Source organism: Eschrichtius robustus, chromosome 3, assembly GCF_028021215.1.
Source record: "Eschrichtius robustus isolate mEscRob2 chromosome 3, mEscRob2.pri, whole genome shotgun sequence".
In the NCBI taxonomy this organism is placed as follows: domain Eukaryota; kingdom Metazoa; phylum Chordata; class Mammalia; order Artiodactyla; family Eschrichtiidae; genus Eschrichtius; species Eschrichtius robustus.
This window is the reverse complement of record NC_090826.1, coordinates 39,701,007-39,725,051: the sequence shown is the minus strand read 5'-3', so window position 1 is coordinate 39,725,051 and position 24,045 is coordinate 39,701,007. Positions and strand designations below refer to the sequence as shown.

General features: G+C 51.6%; 1 protein-coding gene across 1 annotated transcript in view; it reads left to right on the top strand.

Moving 5' to 3' along the window:
- The window catches only part of TRABD2B (TraB domain containing 2B), a 215,689-nt gene that overhangs the window by 181,436 nt on the left and 10,208 nt on the right, over nucleotides 1–24,045 (top strand). The window contains exons 4-5 of the mRNA XM_068537954.1: nucleotides 1,251–1,425; nucleotides 21,660–21,750. Of these exons, the coding sequence (XP_068394055.1) occupies nucleotides 1,251–1,425; nucleotides 21,660–21,750 (266 nt within the window). The remainder of the gene's footprint in view (nucleotides 1–1,250; nucleotides 1,426–21,659; nucleotides 21,751–24,045) is intronic.

Here is a 24,045-nt window from a genome sequence, read left to right as displayed (position 1 = left end):
TGAAGACAGAGTGGTGAAGGGGGCACCCCTTGTGAGCAAGGGCTTGGAGGTTAGAATCACACTGGTGGATTGTGGGGAAAGAGCAGGTATTCTTACTCATGGCCTCAGGGTCCTCAGTGGTCCATGGCTTCCTCTCCCACCCCACCCACATGCTGAAGGCCACAGCACTGGAGCAGGTTAGAGAGGAAACATGTTGGGAACGGAAGAACAGGAGGAGGTGATGTGGTGAGGAGGGATGGCACATCTTTATGTTCAAGGCTCCAGAAACCTGTGCTGGGCACCTACTTTGTGCCGGGCAGCAGGGGCCCAGGAACGACAGAGGTGCTGTCCCTGAACTCAGGGAGCTCTCTGCCTCGTTCAAGGACACGTCAGAAATGCTGGCCCCAGGCCATGCGGCTGAGTGTGGACATGGGGCCGAGAGCTGGGAAATATGGAGAGCTCCAAGCCAGGTTGTTGAACAAGCCACTGTTATGGAAGGAAGCCTTGGTCCTGGAGCTGAAATTTTCAAGAAGGGATGGAGGGTTTCGGTTACGTCCTGAGCAGCGGTGGAGCTGGGCATGCAGAGATAGTGGTGGCAACAGAAGGTGGCCAACCACGGCTGATACACTGGGAGAACCAAAGGTTATGACCCCTCCTCTGACCTCTGTAAGGTGGGGTGGGCTGAAAGGTGTCTACGACAGCACCCATCATCTCATGCAATCCCCCGCAATACCATCAGCCCCATCTTGTAAATGAGGAAACCTGGACTCAGAAAAGTTAAGTAACTTGGCCAAAGTCACACAGCATCAGAACAAGGCCTGAAGCCCAGGTCAGCCTTTTTGCTACACAAGGTAGACAGCTCAGCTGACCCTCCACACCTGCTTGCTGAACCAGATTCCCTGTACGTGCCAGGGACAGGGTCAGTGCCACAGTGAGATCCTCCCAGGACCTCTGTGTCCGGAAGCCGAGGTTCAACAAGGCAGAGACGCGGGAGTGATACGTGTGTGAGGGTGGCGTCCAGGGCTCCAGCCTGGCTCTGCCATTTAGTTAGCTGTGTGGCTCTCCACCTGTCTGGATCTTTCGCTCTTCTTTCTTTATTTGTGATACTGGGATAACAGCAGTCATCTCAAAGCATCTTGGAACTGATGAAAAGCATCAATTACCTGAATAAAGGTAAGTTACCCAGCCCCACACTGGGCTGTGTGTGTTTATTGGAAGCCACTCTGCTCCAGGAAGAACTGAAGGCAGCAGTCTCTGTCTTGCCTTTACAGCTGCCCAACTTTATCAACACCACCCTTCCGCCGCACGAGCAGGTCACGGCCCAGGAGATCGACAGCTACTTCCGCCAGGAGCTCATCTACAAGAGGAATGAGCGGATGGGGAAGAGGGTCATGACTCTTCTGCAGGAGAACGAAGACAAGATCTGCTTCTTTGCCTTCGGAGCAGGTTTGGGCCAGAGTGGGGAAGGGACTATTTGCCAAATCCTTAAGGGCTGGGAGGTTTGCTGGACCCTCTTCTGACCTCTACTTCATAAAGGGAAAAGCTGAGGCCCCGAATGAGCAGGAAAAGCCACGTGGTGTTCAGCAGAGCTGGGATCCAAAGCAGGTCCCCTGCTTCTGGTCAAGGGATCTTTTGTGACAGTCCCCATGGGCAAGGGCAGTGACCACTGCCAAAACCAGGATAACTTCTGTGGCTCCTTCATGCCCCAGGAGGCCATTCTGAGAGCCCAGAACTGAAACCAGCTCCCAGTGTCCAGCCCAGGCTCGGGCCCACCCCTCAGAGCCAAGGCCACGTCAGTGAGGGCCACGTGACCCAGTGGGGAGAAGGCGGCTCTGGCATCCCACAGCCCTGGCTCTAAATCCCAGCCCAACCCCCTGCAGACTGCATGGCTTCGGAGGGGACCTCCTCAAGGGCTCAAGTCCCTCTTCTATGAATGGGCAGTGATAACAATAATTATGTGATGAATTGAAAAGACCTACCTTGTAGAATAGTTGCAAAGATTCGTACCACACAGTAGGAACTCAAAACGGCAGCCACAATGACCGGCATCATTATGATGATGACAGTTAATACAAATTTTATCATCACCATATGGACCATGACCTTGATGCTCCTTCTGGGGCTCTGGGAAGTCCAGACACGCAGGCACAGGTACAGGACTTGCTCAGCGTCTCTCTGCCTGTTCCTCTCCTGCTTCTTCTCCCTCACTCTGTCTTCCTTTCTCCATGGCTGTCTCTCCTGATGTCCACCTTGGGACCAAGATACTGCATTTGCCTCCTTTATTTATCAGCTTTTGCTCCGGAGCTACAATGACAAACGTATTTCTCGCTCTCATTGCTTGCAATTTGGGCTGAACGAATTCACCTCCTGTTTTGTGAGAATTAAATGAGGTGGTTGGCGGGCGTCGCCCCCTTGGGGGTTGTGCTCGCTGGGGCTGTCCTCTCTCTCCCCTCCCTTCCCTGCCCCGCTACCCACACGCTGCCTGCCTGCGTCAGGCTGAGTTAGATCAAGCCGAGCAGCCTGTCTAACGCAGAAGGGCCTGTATGGACATCCTGATTCATAACAGGGCATGTCTACTGTTGGAGGTCTGCCTCACCCACCCCCCACCATTCAACCCCAAATACTTCAAGGGCAAGATCCAGGGTTTGTGTGTGTCTGCACCTGTCTTCCCTCCCCTTCAGCTCTCAGCACGGCAGAGGCATATGGGAGGGCCTCAGAAAGGCAGGACCTCTGGGACAGCCTCTATAAGACCACACCTGCAGCTGGACGGAGACTTCTGGGCTCACGCTGCAGCTGTGCCACGGCCTGATGTGGCCTCTTCCCTCCCCTCTGGCAGCCTCAGTTCACTCATCTGAGCAGAAACAGCCAGGGCTCACTTGGGCCAACCGTGATTCTAGGAGATATTCAAACAGACTTCTGAGAAGAGCGCGGTTCCTGTAGGGGTGGGAGGGGCTGCCTGAAGGAGCCAGTAGAAGCAGGACTTTGACTGCAGGACACCTGCTGGGGACCTGGCATGAGTCAGAACAGATCTGGGGACCATGCAGGGAAACAAGTGCTCCCCAACACGCACTCTCCCTCACTCACCATCCCAGCAGGCTCCCCAGCCCTCCCTCCTATGGGCATCTGGGCAGTGTATCCTGTGCTAAAACGGCCCACAGCTGACCACAAAAGGGGCACCACTGGGAGCTCAACTAGCCCCCAGGCTCCTCCCCTAGCCTAAGACGAGCCCCTAGAGAGCCCGGTCACTGACGGAGGCCAGTAAGGGATCCAGCATTCTGCATGCTCTACCTGCCCCACCTGCTCCAGGGCTCAGGACCAGTCACCCAGGGGCTGGGGGTAGCTAATACCTGCTTCTTCCTGTGGGTGTGGAAACAGGAGAGCCTAGAGACAGAAATCACAATGGCTCAGGCAACCACTGACACTGAAACCCCAAGTACACCGCAGCATAAATGTCCACTCAGGCACCAGGCCAGCACGCAGGCCTCCTACCCACCTCCAGTTTCTTCCCCATCTCTGAAATCTAGCTGATTCCTGGTCAGTTTTTATTTTTGTTTCTGTTTTTTTTTAACATCTTTATTGGAGTATAATTACTTTACAATGTTGTGTTAGTTTCTGCTGTACAACAAAGTGAATCAGCTATATGTATACATATATCCCCATACCCCCTCCCTCTTGCGTCTCCCTCCCACCCACCCTATCCCACCCCTCTAGGTGGTCACAAAGCACCGAGCTGATCTCCCTGTGCGATGCAGCTGTTTCCCACTAGCTATCTATTTTACATTTGGTAGTGTATATATGTCCATGACACTCTCTCACTTCATCCCAGTTTACCCTTCCCCCTCCCTGTGTCCTCAGGTCCTTTCTCTACATTTGCATCTTTATTCCTGCCTGCCCCTAGGTTCATCAGAACCATTTTTTTGTTTTAAATTCCATATACATGTGTTAGCATACGGTATTTGTTTTTCTTTTTCTAATTTCCTTCACTCTGTATGACAGACTCTAGGTCCATCCACCTCACTACAAATAACTCAATTTTGTTTCTTTTTATGGCTGAGTAATATTCCGTTGTATATATGTGCCACATCTTCTTTATCCATTCATCTGTCAATGGACACTTAGGTTGCTTCCATGTCCTGGCTATCGTAAATAGTGCTGCAATGAACATTGTGGTACATGACTCTTTTTGAATTATGGTTTTCTCAGGGTATATGCCCAGTAGTGGGATTGCTGGGTCATATGGTAGTACTATTTTTAGTTTATTAAGGAACCTCCATACTGTTCTCCATAGTGGCTGTATCAATTTACATTCCCACCAACAGTGCAAGGGGGTTCTCTTTTCTCCACACCCTCTCCAGCATTTATTGTTTGTAGATTTTTTGATGATGGCCATTCTGACCGGTGTGAGGTGATACCTCATTGTAGTTTTGATTTTCATTTCTCTAATGATGAGTGATGTTGAGCATCCTTTCATGTGTTTGTTGGCGATCTGTATATCTTCTTTGGAGAAATGTCTATTTAAGTCTTCTGCCCATTTTTGGATTGGGTTTTTGTTTTTTTGATATTGAGCTGCATGAGCTGCTTGTATATTTTGCAGATTAATCCTTTGTCAGTTGCTTCGTTTGCAAATATTTTCTCCCATTCTGAGGGTTGTCTTTTCATCTTGTTTATGGTTTCCTTTGCTGTGCAAAAGCTTTTAAGTTTTCATTAGGTCCCATTTGTTTATTTTTGTATTTATTTCCATTTCTCTAGGAGGTGGGTCAAAAAGGATCTTGCTGTGATTTATGTCATAGAGTGTTCTGCCTATGTTCTCCTCTAAGAGTTTTATAGTGTCTGGCCTTACATTTAGGTCCTTAATCCATTTTGAGTTTACTTTTGTGTATGATGTTAGGGAGTGTTCTAATTTCATTCTTTTACATGTAGCTGTCCAGTTTTCCCAGCACCACTTATTGAAGAGGCTGTCTTTTCTCCACTGTATATTCTTGCCTCCTTTATCAAAAATAAGGTGACCATATGTGCGTGGGTTTATCTCTGGGCTTTCTATCCTGTTCCATTGATCTATATTTCTGTTTTTGTGCCAGTACCATATTGTCTTGTTTACTGTAGCTTTGTAATATAGTCTGAAGTCCAGGAACCTGATTCCTCCAGCTCCGTTTTTCTTTCTCAAGATTGCTTTGGCTATTCAGGGTCTTTTGTGTTTCCATACAAATTGTGAAATTTTTTGTTTTAGTTCTGTGAAAAATGCCATCGGTCGTTTGATAGGGATTGCACTGAATCTGTAGATTGCTTTGGGTAATATAGTCATTTTCACAATGTTGATTCTTCCAATCCAAGAACATGGTATATCTCTCCATCTGTTTGTATCATCTTTAATTTCTTTCATCAGTGTCTTATAGTTTTCTGCATACAGGTCTTTTGTCTCCTTAGGTAGGTTTATTTCTGGGTATTTTATTCTTTTTGTTGCAATGGTAAATGGGAGTGTTTCCTTAATTTCTCTTTCAGATTTTTCATCATTAGTGTATAGGAATGCAAGAGATTTCTGTGCATTAAGTTTGTATCCTGCTCCTTTACCAATTTCATTGATTAGCTCTAGTAGTTTTCTGGTAGCATCTTTAGGATTCTCTATGTATAGTATCATGTCATCTGCAAACAGTGACAAGCTTTACTTCTTCTTTTCCAATTTGGATTCCTTTTATTTCTTTTTCTTCTCTGCTGTGGCTAAAACTTCCAAAACTATGTTGAATAATAGTGGTGAAAGTGGGCAACCTTGTCTTGTTCCTGATCTTAAAGGAAATGGTTTCAGTTTTCACCATTGAGAATGATGTTGGCTGTGGGTTTGTCATATATGGCCTTTATTATGTTGAGGTAGGTTCCCTCTATGCCTACCTTCTGGACAGTTTTTATCATAAATGGGTGTTGAATTTTGTCAAAAGCTTTTTCTGCATCCATTGAGGTGATTATATGGTTTTTCTCCTTCAGTTTGTTAATATGGTGTATCACATTGATTGACCTGCGTATGTTGAAGAATCCTTGCATTCCTGGGATAAACTCCACTTGATCATGGTGTATGATCCTTTTAATGTGCTGTTGGATTCTGTTTGCTAGCAGTTTGTTGAGAATTTTTGCATCTATGTTCATCAGTGATATTTTTCTGTAATTTTCTTTTTTTGTGACATCTTCATCTGGTTTTGGTATCAGGGCGATGGTGGCCTCGTAGAATGAGTTTGGGAGTGTTCCTCCCTCTGCTATATTTTAGAAGAAGGATCGGTGTTAGCTCTTCTCTAAATGTTTGATAGAGTTTGCCTGTGAAGCCATCTGGTCCTGGGCTTTTGTTTGTTGGAAGATTTTTAAGCACAGTTTCAATTTCTGTGCTTGTAATTGGTCTGTTTATATTTTCTATTTCTTCCTGGTTCAGTCTCGGAAGGTTGTGCTTTTCTAAGAATTTGTCCATTTCTTCCAGGTTGTCCATTTTATTGGCATATAATTGCTTGTAGTAATCTCTCATGATCCTTTGTATTTCTGCAGTGTCAGTTGTTACTTCTCCTTTTTCATTTCTATTTCTGTTGATTTGAGTCTTCTCCCTTTTTTTCCTGCTGAGTCTGGCTGATGGTTTATGATTTTTTTTTTTTTGTCTTCTCAAAGAACCAGCTTTTAGTTTTATTAATCTTTGCTATTGTTTCCTTCATTTATTTTTCATTTATTTCTGATTTGATCTTTATGATGTCTTTCCTTCTTCTAACTTTGGGGGGGTTTTTTGTTCTTCTTTCTCTAATTGCTTTAGGTATAAGGTTAGGTTGTTTATTTGAGATTTTTCTTGTTTCTTGAGGTAGGATTATATTGCTATAAACTGCCCTCTTAGAACTGCTTTTGCTGCATCCCATAGGTTTTGGGTCGTCGTGTTTTCATTGTCATTTGTTTCTAGGTATTTTTTGGTTTCCTCTTTGATCTTCTTCAGTGATCTCTTGGTTGTTTAGTAGTGTATTATTTAGCCTCCATGTGTTTGTATTTTTACAGTTTTTTTTCCTGTAATTGATATCTAGTCTCATAACGTTGTCGTTGGAAAAGATACTTTATATGATTTCAGTTTTCTTAAATTTACCAAGGCTTGATTTGTGACCCAAGATATGATCTATCCTGGAGAATGTTCCATAAGCACTTGAGAAGAAAGTGTATTCTGTTGTTTTTGGATGGAATGTCCTATAAATATCGATTAAGTCCATGTTGTTTAATGTGTCATTTACAGTTTGTGTTTCCTTATTTATTTTCATTTTGGATGATCTGTCCATTGGTGAAAGTGGGGTGTTAAAGTCCCCTATTATTATTGTGCTACTGTCGAGTTCCCCTTTTATGACTGTTAACATTTGCCTTATGTATTGAGGTGCTCCTGTGTTGGGTGCATAATTATTTACAATTGTTATATCTTCTTCTTGGATTGATCCCTTGATCATTATGTGGTGTCCTTCTTTGTCTCTTGTAATCGTCTTTATTTTAAAGTCTATTTTGTCTGATATGAGAATTGCTACTCCAGCTTTCTTTTGATTTCCATTTGCATGGAATATCTTTTTCCATCCCCTCACTTTCAGGCTGTATGTGTCCCTAGGTCTGAAGCGGGTCTCTTGTAGACAGCATATATACGGGTCTTGTTTTTGTATCCATTCAGCCAGTCTATGTCTTTTGGTTGGGGCATTTAATCCATTTACATTTAAGGTAATTATCGATATGTATGTTCCTATTACCATTTTCTTAATTGTTTTGGGTTTGTTTTTGTAGGTCTTTTCCTTCTCTTGTGTTTCCATCCTAGAGAAGTTCCTTTAGCATTTGTTGGAAAGCTGGTTTGGTGGTGCTGAATTCTCTTAGCTTTTGCTTGTCTGTAAAGGTTTTAATTTCTCCATCGAATCTGAATGAGATCCTTGCTGAGTAGAGTAATCTTGGTTGTAGGTTTTTCCCTTTCATCGCTTTAAATATGTCCTGCCACCCCCTTCTGGCTTGCAGAGTTTCTGCTGAAAGATCAGCTGTTAACCTCATGGGGGTTCCCTTGTATGTTATTGGTTGCTTTTCCCTTGCTGCTTCTAATATTTTTTCTTTGTATTTAATTTTTGATAGTTTGATTAATATGTGTCTTGGCATGTTTCTCCTTGGATTTATCCTGTATGGGACTCCCTGCACTTCCTGGACTTGATTGAGTATTTCCTTTCCCATATTAGGGAAGTTTTCAACTATAATCTCTTCAAATATTTTCTCAGACCCTTTCTTTATCTCTTCTGCTTCTGGGACCCCTATAATTCAAATGTTGGTGTGTTTAATGTTGTCCCAGAGGTCTCTGATTACTGTCCTCAATTCTTTGCATTCTTTTTTCTGCTCTGCAGTAGTTATTTCCACTATTTTATCTTCCAGGTCACTTATCCGTTCTTCTGCCTCAGTTATTCTGCTACTGATTACTTCTAGAGAATTTTTAATTTCATTTATTGTGTTGTTCATCATTGTTTGTTTACTCTTTAGTTCTTCTAGGTCCTTGTTAAATGTTTCTTGTGTTTTCTCCGTTCTATTTCCAAGATTTTAGATCATCTTTACTATCATTATTCTGAATTCTTTTTCAGGTAGACTGCCTATTTCCTCTTCATTTGTTTGGTCTGGTGGGTTTTGACCTTGCTCTTTCATCTGCTGCATATTTCTCTGTCTTCTCATTTTGTTTAACTTACTGTGTTTGGGGTCTCCTTTTCGCAGGCTGCCGGTTCATATTTCCTGTTGTTTTTGGTGTCTGCCACCAGTGGGTGAGGTTGGTTCAGTGGCTTGTGTAGGTTTCCTGGTGAGGGGGACTGGTGCCTGTGTTCTGGTGGGTGGGGCTGGATCTTGTCTTTCTGGTGGGCAGGGTCATGTCCAGTGGTGTGTTTTGGGGTGTCTGTGAACTTATTATGTTTTTAGGCAGCCTCTCTACGAGTGGGTGGGGTTGTGTCCCTGTCTTACTAGTTGTTTGTCGTGGGGCGTCCAGCACTGGTAGTTTGCTGGACGTTGGATGGAGCTGGGTCTTAGCGTTGAGATGGAGATCTCTGCGGGAGCTCTCACAGATTGATATTACATGGGTCCGGGAGGTCTCTGGTGGTCCAGTGTCCTGAACTCGGCTCTCCCACCTCAGAGGCTCAGGCCGGAGCACCAAGACCCTGTCAGCCACACGGCGTCCTGGAGCTCAAAACTCCGAAATGGACTTCACTGGGCTGAAATCAAGATGTTGGCAGGATCATGGTCGTGCTGGAGGTTCTGCCGAATCAACTAGGCCTGAAAATGGATGGCGCTGGAGCGTGGGGCCCAGACCTGCCATCGCTGGCAGTCGGAGAGCGCAGACCTGGTCAGTTTTTTTGACAGACCACCAGAAAGACCTCACCCCTGTCTACTCTGTCCATCCTCACTGCCACTGTCCTGGTCCAAGCCTCCATCGGCTCCGGCCTCCTGGTCCTCTCCCCCCTTCCAGGCTGCTCCCCACGGTGGAGCCAGTGCAGGGTGCTGGCTCTCTCTCCCGCCTGCATCCTGAGCTCCAGGAAGGCAGGCTTCACTTCAACATGCCTGTGTTTTTCAGTCATGTGTAATATGTTTCGAGCTCAGTGAAGGTATGAAAGAATGAATGAGTGAAGGAAGGAACAGATGAATGAATGTTGACCAGATCCTCCAATCCTGGTCTCCTGGCCTGGAGAGCTTAGAACAGCCCAGCAGTAAAGTGAGGGCAATGGGAGCCCCACCTTGGCTCTTAGAGACCCTCTGTCCTATAGCAGCAGGCCCGGGGTTGTGGGCACGTCTTGCCGGCAGCTGCCGCTTCTGGCTCAGCAACACCTGGAGCAAATGGCCTGCTCGGTGCTGCAAATCTACCCTCGACCTGAGAATTTCAAAGCTGGACTCAGCCTCCAAGCTCGAGCCTGCCCACCTCATCATAGCCATGGGCAGACTGCGTTCCACAGAAGCCAGGACGTGGGTGAAGCTCATGGCAAGTTGGGGACAGGGCCAGGACTGGTCCCCGGATCCAGAGCTGTAGTCAGGGGCTCTGTTCTCACGTGCGGTCAGGGAGCCAGCTGAGAGGAGCTGTAACAGTGTGTCAGCATGGGACACGTCCACACACAACTCGTGGTGACAGAAGTCCACGCCTGCCTTGCTGTGTCCTTATGGCCACAGAGCTCCTGAGTCCCACATCCAAAGGCAGGTTGAGGACGTACATGCAGGGACAGGCCCAGCGCTCTTCGGCAGCATGCGACCTACAGACGCACCAGCTCCATGGCACACGTTCCCGTCTGGGTGCCTTTTCCAACTCAGGCCTTCCCAGGCCCCCGAGCACTGGGCACCTGAGTCAGCCTGACTCGTTGCCCATCCCCTGTCCGGCCCTCAAAGAAGGCACTGTGGGAGGGAGGGAGGGTCTGGGCCCCTGGAAATACACCTTGCCATTCCCCAGAGGGTGTCTGTTCGTGCAACAGTCTCTCAGATCCAGTTTCATGAATGTCTCTGGGAAATAGCTTAGGACACAGAAATATGATTATAAGACGCCTGGCCACCCACAGCCTGGCCTTGCCCATCCTGTCATTCTATAGCCTGAGGTTCTGCCGTTTTACAGCAGACTAGCCTGAGACCAGCCTCAGGCTCGCTAGGGTGAGGGAGAGAAAGAGCCTCCACCTGCCTGGCCACCCCCTGTGCCTATCCAGATCCTTCCCCAGCCCACCCCTGCTCCAGAACCCCTTCCTGAGAGTCCACAGCACAGACTGGGATTCCCAGTGCTGCAGGCCGACCAGCCCCTCCTCTGTTCTGCTCTGCAGGGAGATTTGATGCAAAGGGTCAGAGCTTTGGAGTCAGGATGCCTGGGTATAAAGCCGGGCTCCATCACTGTTAATTAAGAGAGCTCGGGAAAGCCATTTCACCTCCAAGGACCTCAGTCTCTCATCTGTAAAATGGGGATAATACACCTGCCTCATCAGACTGTGCTAGATGTACTTTAGATAATAGCATTACACTCTCTACCGTGGTGGAGGGATCCTTATCATAGAGACCCTCCTGTGGGCCAGCCACCATTCCAGGCTCTTAGATTACATTACCTCTGATCTTCACAATAAGCCCACGAGAAGGGGGTTATTATACTCATTTTGCAGATGAAAACTAAGGCCCAGAGCAGATGAATGGCTTCCTCAAGGCCTTGCAGGCAGACCTTCAACCTGAATCCTGGCCTCTTGGGTCCTAGTCCTGGCCATCTCCCCCCGTGCATGGTGCCCTTGTTGTATACTTCCAGAAAGGTTGACGATTTTGTAGGAGAGTGTCTTTTTAGCTGGTACATCCCACAGAAGAGTACTCTCCTTAGCGTTTGTGATGCTTCTGTATCCAGGAGCTGTTTGACCTCTCTGGAAGTTATTCAGCAGGTTCCAGGGCAGTTGGGGTGTGGACATGTGTGACAACTCTGAGCAGGCCTGGGTGACAGCTGGGGACCCAGACGGAAGCCCCGCCTCCTTGGGAGGTGACTGTGGGCAGTGTGCAAACCTGGATGTTCTGGAAGGAGCCAGGCCACTGCCATGGAGGGGTGCACCAGCCCAGGGTTAGGGGAGGGCTGATTTCCGACTGCCAGGCCCATGCAGTTTGACAAGCTGAGCCTAAGTGTCCTCAGAGATCTTAAGTGTGTCCTCGGATTTCCTCTGGCCTACAAATAACTGAGAAAAATAAGTACAAGGTGGTGAATTTTTTATTAATGAAGTGTATTAACTTTACAGGCTTATATTCTGAAATTATCTTCTTTCTACTGTGTTTGAAGTTAAACATCTTTCGCTTTAAAAAGAAAATAGTGGTGATATGAGACAAACAGGGCTTTCAAAGCCCTTATTTGGCAAAATTAAAAGTTGGTAACTGTATTGTTTCTCCCACCCACCCGCCTTCTCTTCAGATAGGAGAGAATCGAGCAAGCCTAAAACATGATGAAAAGCGTACAATAGGAGGGGTGAGGCCAATGATACAGGAGAGAAATTGGGAAAAATGACTAGCCCGTTCCCAAGAAGGCAGGAAAGGTGGGGGCCAGAGCTCAGGTAGAGGATATGGCCTTGGATAGAAAAGGGCACTTCCTCACCTATAATTGGAGAAGGGAGAAGGCTGGCGGGAAGGTAATTTGGTGGTGGAAAGGTGACCTGATGGCTTCTAATCAGAGCTCCACTCTGTAAAGTAGAAGTTGAAGTCATGTGCAGAGAAAGAGGGGGCTGGGAGATTGTTCTTGGTTTGAAGACAGGAGAACATTTGACATAAATGTAAGAGAGATTGGCCACAAGAACTGACATTGACAGGAAGTTAAATGAATTTCATATCCTGAGCCAACTGTGATTGATTGGTATGGTTGCCTGGAGTGTGGTATATAAAGGATGACAAGGCCATATTGAAGCTCAGCAGAGAAGAGGTCTGATTGATTAGTGGTGTCTGCTGTGGACCTGGATTAGGCCACATGCCTGCCCCATATCTGCTCTGATTGCTGGGAACATAGACCATGCTGATTGGTGATTGAGGGCCTGTGAACCTGCAGTGGTCCCAAATCACAGCTTGTAAGATTTTCTACAGCAACACTGGACATCTAGGGTGTAAAGGTAGATGCATCTACACTCTAGGCCTTTTCCTGATTTCATCCTAGCAACCCCTGATCAATAAGCATCCCACTGATTGTGAACTACTCCAGGGCAGGGCCCATATCTCTGCAGAATTGCCAACACCCAGGAGATGTTCTATAAAGACATACTAGACCAAATCACCCAGAAACAAGTTCATTCCATTCAGTCACATGGTATCTCTTGGGCCTCAGGCCTCTGGGGTGGAGGGAGAGGGGGTCTCAGTCCCAGGCACTGGAAGAAAATTACAGTTTCGTCCCTAGCTCTAGGGAACTGGGGCTTTCTCAGGTTGTGTTCACTTGTGCAGCCATCCTGAAATCTGGAACAGAATGCATAATGTGGGGGCTGGCTGAGCTGGGTTGGAGACACAAGCCAGACTCCAGGGTAGACCAGTTAACCTGCAGGGCCCATTCATTCTGAACTCTGAGAGCCACTGGTATATTCTGTAACCCCAGTGTGCTACAGCCTGAATATAATTCTAACTTCTGACCTTACAAAGTCCTTTGACCCTAACAGCCTGTTGTTCTAAGACTGTGTGGTTCTGATATCCCAGCTTTCCATCATCATAGAATTCTAACCCTCTAGCAGAGTTTGCTTCAGTCTCTCTTGGATTCCTTGGGAGGAGTACGGAGCTAAGAGCCTTCTAGGGCCTGGAAATTCCTCCACATAGGACTACTGCCACCTGTGCCCCACACCACCCACCCACAGGAAGCAGAAGTCCAAGCATAAGGCAGGATTTGAAGAGTTCAAAGCCAGGCTGTGTGAGCATCGGAGACAGAGGTGCTGTAGCCATTACCCCGAGCACCTGCACATCCAGCACACCCAGCCGCGCCAGCCTCTCTTGAGCCCCAGCTGAAGTGCCACAGGCCCATAATCAGGAACACGCCTGTGGGGCTGGGACACAGAAGTCGACTCATGGTGAAGACCCGGGCTTGAGAGAAGGGCGAGATAGAAGCCCGACACACAGAACACCAGTAACATTTAAAAATTAAAAACAGCAGCAATTGCTCCTTGGAGAGTGGGCACCATCCTGCTTGAAGAACACCCATATCCATCAGCTTATGTGGCTTTCATGTCCTCAGTGCCTCCTGGAGGGAGACAGGATGGTATTTATTATTCCATTTCGCAGATGGGTAAATCAAGGTAGAGATGAGAAGTGAGAGAATCTTAGAACTGGAGTGGAACAATGGTCAACACTGATTAGGCCATTCTTTCTGATGCCCGTCTCCCTAAAAAGCCATCCAGCTGCTACTTGGGCCCTCTGTTCTCCTGAGAATGACCTTCCCCTCTCCTGCCTGGGCCTTCTGTGACCTCTTCTCTGGGATCCCATAGTCCCACAGGATTTCCCTGTCACAGCTCTGCTCATGCTGAGCACATTTGTCATCTCCTAGTCTAGGAAGGGGAGGGTAAGTCAGAGAAGGCTTCCTGGAGGAGGTGAGAACTGGTTGGTTGAAATTTCCCTGATGCATGTCCAGCTGCCTTCCAATTCCTCTCCTCATCCCCACAGTCCTCAGGGCAAGACCCCAGCCACCTCCTTCCCCCCCTGGTTCTCCACTCGGGGGCCTCAGGAACAAAAACTCCTCAGAGTTCATGGCTGAGCACAGAAGAGCAGCCACAGCCCATGCAGGGCCCTGGTAACCTTAGAAACGAGGGACCCAGCAAATAGCACACGCCCAGCCACTTTCTCTCCTCCCGGGCAAATGCCCATGGCCTGCCATTCTCCCCACTTTGGAACACGAGGCCACAGCGTCCAGAAGTGTTTCAGAGTTTTCCGACGGTGTTTCAAAGGGCCCTGCCGCTCCACCATGTACACATCTGGCAGTTGGCACGCCTGCTCCAGGCTGAGATCCTTGGCCAGAGTCACCCTTCCTGTTTCAGCCCAGAGCATCCAGCCAGCCAGAGGAACATCCCATCTGCTAGCTTGTCCCTAACTGGAGCCAGCCCTGCCCACTGGACCAGGTTGGACCTCTGTCTGTGAGCCAGGGCATCCGGAATGTCAGCTAAGGGCTCAGCACTCTTGCTGGGCATGTGGGGAAGGCAGGGGGAGGAGAGAGTGTCCTAGGTGAAGGGCATGGGCTTCGGAGACTGACTGCCCGCGTGAGAAGCTCAACGCCTGTCCTCGTAGGAAGGAGCCTGGGCAGACCAGGTACTTGGCTTCTCTCGGCCCTCAGAGTCCCTCTAAGAGGAGCCTGGCGTCAGTGGGCAGCACATGTGCAGCTCAGGCCTGGTGCACGTGAGCTCTTGCGTCGTCAGTATTATTTCAGAGCACACGGTCCTCCAAGAACAGGACTTCCCCCCCAGGGGATGGGGCAGAAGTGCTCGGTGGCCTCTGAGGACCCAGCTGGGACCCTGCAGGGAGACCCCCACGGCCGGTCTCAGCTCCAAGGGACGGTGAGGCTCAGGGCGCTGGGCCCCGTCCCTGCCCGCATGGTTGGCCAACAGGGTGCTCTCCTGGGTGCTGGGGGCTGACATTCTGGGAAAGGAGCCTCTGGATTTATAAAGAGTGGTAACCATGACCGCAGCGAGCCCTGCGCCGGGCGCTGCCCCTGCAGGTCACAGAACCCATCACAGGCTCCGTCTCCAGGGCTCTCCCCGCAGTGCCTCGTGCTGACCTCCAATCACTCTGCGCAGTCACTGCCCGAGTCTGGGGTGGTGTCAGACCCCAGGAGGGAAAGGCCCCACGTCTGACCTATCTCAGGGTCCCCAGGGCTTGGCACGTGCCTGACATATAGGAGGTCCCAGTGAAGGCTTGTGGAGGAGGCTGTGCGGCTCCAGGCCTTTAGGGTACAGGTTCCCCAAAACCCCCAGGGCTTATGTCCTCATTGTGGGATGAGGGCAGGGCCCAAGGGGGAGGCTGACCCCCTAGTCTGTGTCCTGTCCCTTCCTCTTCAGCCCCGTAGCCCCGGCGTCCCTCCCTCACTGCATAGCTCACACTGCCCTGTAATTGTTTGCGTGCCCGTCTCGCCTCCACCCTGTGATGTCCTCCAGGGTGGGGACCATGTGTCTCAGCTCCTGGCACAAAACTGGGTACAGGGGAGACATCATCTCAGTCCTTGCTGAACTGAAAAGGCTCCAGTCCAGCCCTGCCTGGCCGGCAGAGCAGGAGAAAGAAAGTTCGGCCCTGCCAGTTTCCCAGACGGACCCTCCTTGGAAGGTTTGAAGCCCCGAGGTACCCCCAATTGTCCATCCACCCCCAGGTCCATCTGTCTAGCTGTCCTGTCACACTTCCTTGGGTAAACAAACACCGCTGTTGCTTGATACCCGGCGGCTGATCCTGGCAGCGAGAGTAACACTTGAAAGTTCCCCTTGCATTAATTTCAGATGGAACATAAATATGGGCTTGGACTCCCTCTTCCAGGAAGAGAAAACTGGAAACCCATTGGACTCACTGGAGAGAAAACATGTGTGCTGGCCGAGGGGAGCCCGTGTTACTTTGGAGCTTTTGTGGGAACATCTGGTTCTCCCCTCCTCCCCTCCACCAAGCCCCCCAATACTGTCTGGAAATTGCCCTGTTAATTGGCATATTCTTCGAGCCGAATACTCACACACTTTCCTCTCTGATCTGGTGAAACCTGGAGGGGACACATGTTTCTGACGATTCACCGCCCCCAAAACGTGAGCTCAGGATCCCTCGCAGCCGCCAGTACTTTAGAGTAGATGTACTGGCCATGCAGCCAACTAGGACATCTCTGGATGGAAGCCCAAGCTTTGCCTTTTACCGGCTGTGTGACCTTGAGCAAGTCCCGTCCTCTCGCTGAGCTCCAGTTCCCTCATCTGTAAACTGGGAGTACCTGGAAATGCTGCTGTGAAGATGAAATGAAATAATATTTGAAAAGCATCTTGTGCCCAGGAGACTCACTGAGGAGGAGTTTGCCTTCAGGTCATCACATGATGGAATCATAGAGGTGGGAGGACCCATGAGACCTTTGTAGGGAAACTGAGACAGAGAGGGGAAGGAGGCTGCCTGAGGTCACACAGCTGGTTGGCTGTCGAGCCAGGTTTTCTGTCCTAACCTCAGGACAGGATTCTTAGCTCTGTCCTACCCTGCCTTTCATGTCGGAGGGTAAATGGGGGCTGTTGGGCTATGCCCAGCTGATGGGTAGGGACTAGACCCAGCCTATGCTCTGCTCACTGAGCCTTGTGCCCTAGCACAGGCCTGCTTGTGCCTGGAAGAAGGGGAGCCTTTGTCTCTGCACTAAAACATCATGGGCCTCTGCCCACTCAGAGCAGGACACCTTCCCTGCCTGTATATGATGTCCCTTAAGTGGCACTCCGGCTTGCATGGTCAGGGGACACAATCACCAAACCAGCCTTACAATTTGTCAAACCTATAATCCTCATCCAGGCCCTTGCTCCTCCCCTTGCCTGTTTCCCTACTCCTCACCCCCCCCCCCCCCATATATCTGCTTGAATCCACCCTTTCTGGGCCCTTCTTCCAGGAAGCCTTCCTCGGTGTCTTTGGTGTATGGATCTCTCCTCCGTGCCCTTTGTTTTTGTTTCTGGGTTCTCTTTCTCCTCTCTCCTCTTTCTCCCTCCTCTCCTTCCCTCTCTGTCTCTGTCTCCTTGTATCTCTTTCTCTCTGTACCGACATCTCTCCTCTTCCTTCTCTCTTTACTGTTGCCTCTGTGTCTCTGTGTCTGTTGCAGCCTGTCTCCCAGCCCCTGTCACCTCCTCTCTTCTTTCTTCTCTCTGTCTCCCTGTGTTCTGGAGCTCTCTCCCCCTCCCTATCTGTCTCTGAGCGTCTCTCCTTTCTCTGCCTCTCTCCGTGTGTCCCTCTCTCCCACTCTGTGGCTCTGTGTGCCCCGCCCCCACTGTCCTCCCTCTCTTCCCTCGTCTCCTGGTCCACACGGCCTCAGCAGATGAAATGGGACGCTCCTTCCTGCAGAGAGCTGGCCAGAGAGCAGCCGTCAGTGCTGGAAGGAGCTGCTGAGCAGTGGCCAGGAGAAGCCGGGAGCCTGGGCAAGCCATGCGGGCTAAGCTCTGACACCGAGGGGCCCCTTTGGAAACTTTCCACACCTTCCCTGCAGGTTCCAGGATGGATGTGGTGCCTTTTTCGGGATTTGTGACCTTGGAGGCAAGCCCAAGTCCTGTCTGCCAGCCCCTGGGGACGGCATGCACTGGGCCCTGACTCCGGGGCTGCTCTGACAGCCAGGCTCCTGGGATTGGTGGGATCTGCAGGAACATCACCAAGGGGTTGGGCCACGGCTATGAGGGGAAGGGATCCTCAAGCTCGGGTCTCCTGGGGATAGGATGAGATCATGGAAAGGATAGGGAGTGACAGATTCTGTCATTCATTCATTCAACAAACATTCATGAAGCCACCACCCTGTGCCAGACTTGATCTCAGCCCTGGGGACAAAGATGGATCAGGCGTGGCCCCTGCCCTCGAAAAGCTCTTGGTCTCCCCTCAAGTGGCTTGTTGGGGACACATTCTGACAGAGGCAGGTCCGGGGTGTGGGGAGCTCATTCCAGCCATGGTGAAGAGGGTGAACCGGAGAGAGCAAGGCGGATGCTGTCTGCAGTGATTCAGGCGGAAGGTGATGATGACCTGGGCCAGGGTCGAGCATGGTTAGGAGGTAAAGTCCAGGGTATTCTGGTGACCGAATGGATGAGGATGAGGAGAGAGAAGGAAGAGTGAAGACGGGCCCATCTGACTTGGATAGTGGCACTCAGCTGAGACACATCCAGGAGGGGAGGGGGAGGGGGGGCTCTGGAGGATGTTGGGTGGAGATGCCCAGGAGGCCGCTGGACAAATGGGTCTGGGCTAGGGCAGCAGGTCCAGAGTGGTAACTGAAACCATATGAATGGATGGATTCGCATTCCACGGAATGTGAATAGAGTGAGAAGAAAAGAAGGCTGTGGAAAGGGCTCCCAGGTACACCCACATTTATCGGGCAAGGGAAAGAGGAACCTACGAGGAGGACAGAGAGGGAGCAGTGAGAGGAGTACGAAGAAAACAGGACAGAAATTGTGGTGTCATGGGGTCCTGAGAAAAACAAGCCCCAAAGAGGGCAAAGAGGGGGTCGCGATGGGAACCTGGTCTCGGGAGTGAGGGCTTGCTCTGGACAGTCCTGGGGCAGGAACCCCGTGGGAGGGGCCTCCTGCAGGAGCTGCCCCTGGCAGGGGGCGGACACCTCCCCACCCTGGAGGGAAGGAGGTGAAGGCCAGTGTGGCTCAGAGAAGGAGGGGATAGGAATTTGGAAAAATCATTGCTGATTGCTTCTCATTTCTCCAAGTATCTAAAGTCTTCTGTTTAGGGTCCTAAAATACACAGTAAGGGCCTGGAACCACTGAGGTTGAGGGAACGGGCAGGGTGCAGACCAGACACTGAAACGTTGCCAGGCAGTGCTCAGGGTCCGGCCAGCATCCTGTAAGGCTTGGGCTCCTCCGAATGCCCCCTCTGCCAGCTCCAGGAATGCTCCTATTAGAGCGGCCACACAGCCATCAGTAAATATTCGTGCTACTCCGGTATAGCCTGAGGTGGCCTGTTTTCCCTACGGCTCTTGAAATCTTCTGCGAGGACCGCTGCTGGGCCTGGAGGCCCCTGTCTTTAAATGGGTCTCCATGGAGGCAGGGAAGGAATTGCTTTGCTGCCAGGAGTGCATTCCAAGAGCTGTGGGCAGGGAGTTCCTGCAGCCTGTGCGCTGGGGCCACCACGCCCAGTTCCAGCCTGATCACGTTCGGGGGGGCAGGCAAGAGTGGGGTCGACCCCGTGGCCACAGCCAGGGATGGCTCAGCCCCTCACTCAAGCGTGCACGCTGGGCTTTTCCAAAGGACGTTCACTCTTCCTGCCTCGTTAGGACTTTACAGCCTCCCCAAGGAGGCAGCCACAGGGATCCAGGCCCATTTGACACACAGGGAAACTGAGGCTGACGGCAGGGCAGCTGATTGCTCAGGATCACGTACGGGAGACTCAGAGCCTTGGCAGAAGCCTGGGTCTTCCGTCCTCTACGGCACTGGGTCAGGGCCAGAGCTGCGAGGGCGTTGTCCGTGTGTCTTCTGCAGCTGGCTTCCCAGGTGAGCCTCACTGACCTCACAGTCTTTGCACATGCTGTTCCCCCTACCTGGAACACGCCCCGCCCCACCCTGTGCCACCCCACTCTCATCCTCACCTAGTTAACTCTGATCCCATCCCTCAGCTAGGGATGCCTCCTCCAGGAAGTCTACCCTGCCCCCCAGGTTAGATTAGAGGCCTCCTGTGCACGCTCACCACCTTGTGTGCTTCCCTCGGCATAGTACTTACCCTGGATCAAAAGACCTTGATTCTCAAGACCCTGAGTGCCTAGAACAAGCCCCTACCTGTTCATCACCATCCAGCACTCAACGGATATGCACTCAATCAGTGTTCGTCAGATAAATGCAATAAATAGGTAGAGAAAAGGAGGGAGAGGAGGAGGGAGGGAGGGAGGGAGAGTACAATTTCATAGGGGTCTCTGGAGTCAAACTAATGCCTTCCCCATGAATGTGAAAACGAGGGGAGCCCATGGCGCAGCCCAATCCCTCCCTGTACACAGAGAGACACCGAGAGCATACAGGCGTAATGGGTTTGCCCAAGGTCCCAGAGCCAGTGTGGTGGGTTCTGGTCCAAGTCTCCCGTTCCCAGACCTGTGATTTTTTTTGCAGTGATCCAGAGGTGGGATTTCAGGGTCTGTGGCAGGCCACCGAGAGAGACACTGTTGGGTGGGGGACTTGTTGGGGAGTCTTGAAACCAGCCCAGAGGTGCGCAGGGCTGGGTGGCAGCGGGCTGTGGGGTTCGCCCCCCTGTTCCAGCCGCTGTGCACTCCCAGCCTCACTTCCTCTGCGCCGGAGCCTCTCCACTCCCCAAAAGCTCTTCCACCTCCTGTGTTCCTCACACCTCCCTGGGGCTGTCAGCATGCTGACCTTCCAGCTTCCCACCTGTCACCACCCGTCACAGGCAATTAGAATAATAGTGCAGGAATTTCCCCCCAGGTTCTGGGATGAATGGTGAGCAGGAGGGGAGCGAACTGCCCGTGGGAGTGGGGCTGCAGGGAAGGACACGGGCTGGGAGGGCGCAGGGGCCACCACCACTCTGCCCACATTGAACGAGTGGGGAGACTGAGGCCCAGCGAGGAGGAGGGGCTTGCCCGGGGCTGACTCCCAACAGCGACTGGCCTCGCGAGGAGTCTCCCTAACCGAAGCCTGGGAGAGCCTCCACCGTGTTCTCAGACCTCGAGCCTGCATCCAGCCAGAGGGCCGTGCCTGGTCTCATCTGCGGCTGTGGACCAAATGATTCATTTCTATATTCTCAGTGTCTAGCCCAGGGCTGGCCGCAGAGCAAACGCATCATAAATGTCTGTTGAATGAATGGTTAGTGGGTGGAGACTGAGATGGAGACCAGCCCCCTCCACGCCCCACACAGGGTTCTATTACTCCTTCCCCAGAATCTTACACCTCATTCAGTCCTCAGGGCCCGCCCCAGGGCCTGGGTCGAGTGTGTGATCCATAAATGTTGGATAGATGGTGAACAAATGAATCTTCAAAATCTCAGATCCAGCCAACACATACTGAGCACGTGGGGGGCGGTAGCCACGCGGCCTCTGCCCCACGGAGCCCGGTGAGGAGATAGACGTGCCCACACAGAACCCCATTCCCATGCTAAGGCAGGGAGCCTCAAGTTGCTGGTGGAACTGACAAAGATGAGCCATAGACCTCAGACCTGGACCTTGTCTGACTACTGGAGGTTGTCCCTGCCTGGACAGTCCAGGGCTGGGGTCAGCTTGATGGTGTGGGGCACAGTGATGCAACAGTAAATAAACACTGTGAGCCTTTGCTGCATGCCAGCCACTGTTCCCGGAGTCCTCACAACAGCCCTAGAGACTGCTAGTACAGTCGTTCCCACTTTACAGATGGGAAAACTGAGGCACAGCGCGGTACAACCAATGAGCAGCAGAGCCAGGATTTGGACCCAGGCAGGGTGGCCCCGGCCCATCTTCCAGCTGCACCATACTGCCTTTCAGGGAGGCTGGCCCTTGCCTTTGGTGTAGGTCGTTGGCCTGAGGCTGTCCCCAGTTGCTGATGACCTGCTATGTGGCTGAGCCCACTTTGTCTCTTGTGTTCCAGGTCACTTTCTGGGGAACAACACAGTCATCGACGTCCTTCGGCAGGCAGGGCTGGAGGTGGAGCACACGCCCGCGGGACAGACCATCCACAGGTAAGCAGCTGGGGCAGCTGGGGGCGTGGGACTTGCTGGCCCACTGCTGCTGGTCCACGGGCCCTGCTGACCACGTGCTATATGGCAGGCTGCACCTGCCTTCCCGCTCAGGCCTGCGGGGCAGAGTCTTGAAGGAGCCTCTGGTGAGATGGGGCCTCCTAGGGACCGGCGTTCGCCAGGCACCCAAGAGTGGGGGCTAGGCTGGAGGTGGGGAGACCGGGAAGGAGGTTGGTGTGCAATAGTGGCAGGAGGTCAGGGCGGTGGGAAAGCAGTGAAGGTGGGAATGGGAGGAGCGTTAAGTTTCGAGAGATGTTCAAGATTTAGAGACTGGCGATCGGTGGGGAGCACGGACTCTGTAGGGCTCCCGGGTTGCTGCCTAGAGGACCTGGCGGATGCCCAGGCCCTGAATCGAGATGGGGCCATGTTTAGGACGAGCCCTGGCCAGGCCTCTTCCCTGTGTCCCAGCCCTGCCCACACCTGGTCCTCACCTTCCTCTGACCGCACCTTCTCATTGCTGCCTCTTGGCAGCAATTCCCTCACCTGACTTTCTTGCCAGGGCGTACTCGCTCCACCCAGAGAGCCGTATAGCACCTACAGTGGCCAGCCTCTCTTCCTTTGTGGGTTTTCTGTCCCCCTCAGGCTGGAAGCTGCCTGAGGGCAGAGGCCAGCTGGGTTCACCTGTGGCCCACAGTGCCAGCACCAGGCCGGGCACGAAGAGGCGTCAGCATGTGCTGGGCAGCCCTAGAAGACAACGACAGAACCCTGAAACCCGGGGCTTCCATGCAACTTGTGCACCAACCGGTGCAGGAACCTTCCTCACAGGGATGGCCAGAGTGTGATTTCGGCCCCTGTCCGTGATGTTATAAAATCCAGAGTCCAAAAGAAGCTTGAATAATCATAGCTAATGTTTATTGACTGTTCACTGTGTGTTGGGCTCTAAGCACTTTTAACTCATTAAATCCTCATAACAACCCCGTGAGGCAGGAACTATGAGTATCCCCACCTTAAAATTGAGGAAGCTGAGGCCCAGGGAGGTGAAGCCACTTGCAGAAGGACACACAGTTCATGTCAATGGCAGTCTAGCTCTAGGGCCTTCCTAAGGTCCTCACCACAACCTGTACTGCCTCAGGAGCTGGGGGCGGGGCTCAGGGGTGGGAGGGCTCAGAAATGACTGCAGCCTTGCTCTTCACTCTGCAAAGATGAGTCCTGGGGCCTTGGGCCTCTGGTCCCCCAGCTCCAGGCTGATGCCCTCCCCCGTCTCTGTGGCACTTCTGGAGGAACTTATAAACGTTCTCACCTTGGACTCCTCCCTCTTCTCATCTTCTGAGTCAGCCTGACCAGACCGCTCTTCCTGACCATTGGAGCCCAGCACAGATCAGTTTGTACCGGGCCAAGGGTAGGCGTGAGTTGGAGGAATGAGGGACCCAAGGTAGCCTCAGGGACAAGGCCTTCCTCAAGCTCCTCCTCACAGCCCCAAGGACCTCCACCTCAAAGCTCATTGTGTGGGTCCGGATGGGGCGGGGGGCGGGCAGGCCGGCGAGGCTGCCTCGGCTCCTATTCATCTCAGAGCCCGGGCATTAGAACAGGTGTCCCCCCACTCCCCGCAGGCCCCGCTCTCAGCCGGAGTCTCCGAGTGCAGGCTGAAGTCCTGTGGGTGGGGTGAGGGGGGCGGGGATGCCGAGGAGGCCCCAACAATAAAAGCCATCATCAGCCACAGGTGCTTCCTGGATCCGTCTTTTTGTCTGCCTGTTTTGAATTATCTCCCCAGCAGCTGCGGCATCTCCTGGACCCTGGGAATCTGGGGTTGCCGTGGGGGCTGGAGGAGGGCAGGCTGAGCTGATGGCCCTCTGTCCTTCAAGGAGAGAGAAGCCCCTCACCCCGTCGTGCCCGCGGGAGCGGAGTCGGGGGACAGCCTCCCTTGGGCGCCGGCTTGCCTTTACAATTCTCGGGACCAGGACCAACTTCCCTCAGGGTCAGATGTCCCCAGAAGGAATTCCGTTTGGACCACAGAGAGGGAAGAATAAAAGGGAGAGGAGCAGAGGGTGTTCCCAGGCCAAGGGGTGTCTGCGCACCGCTGTATGGAATGTGGGGTCCACGCCACACACTTAATCGCACGTCAGTGCCTGCTGCAGACAGCTCCATTTGCTCGAGGGTGACATTAAAGAGAGGCCGGTTCTGTGCCAGGCACTATGTTAAGACCTCGTCTCTTGCATCCTCATGACAACCCTATGAAGTGAGTAGTATTAACTCCGCTTATAGCCAGCTGTTGCTTGGACACTTGTGTCCCTGCCCTTA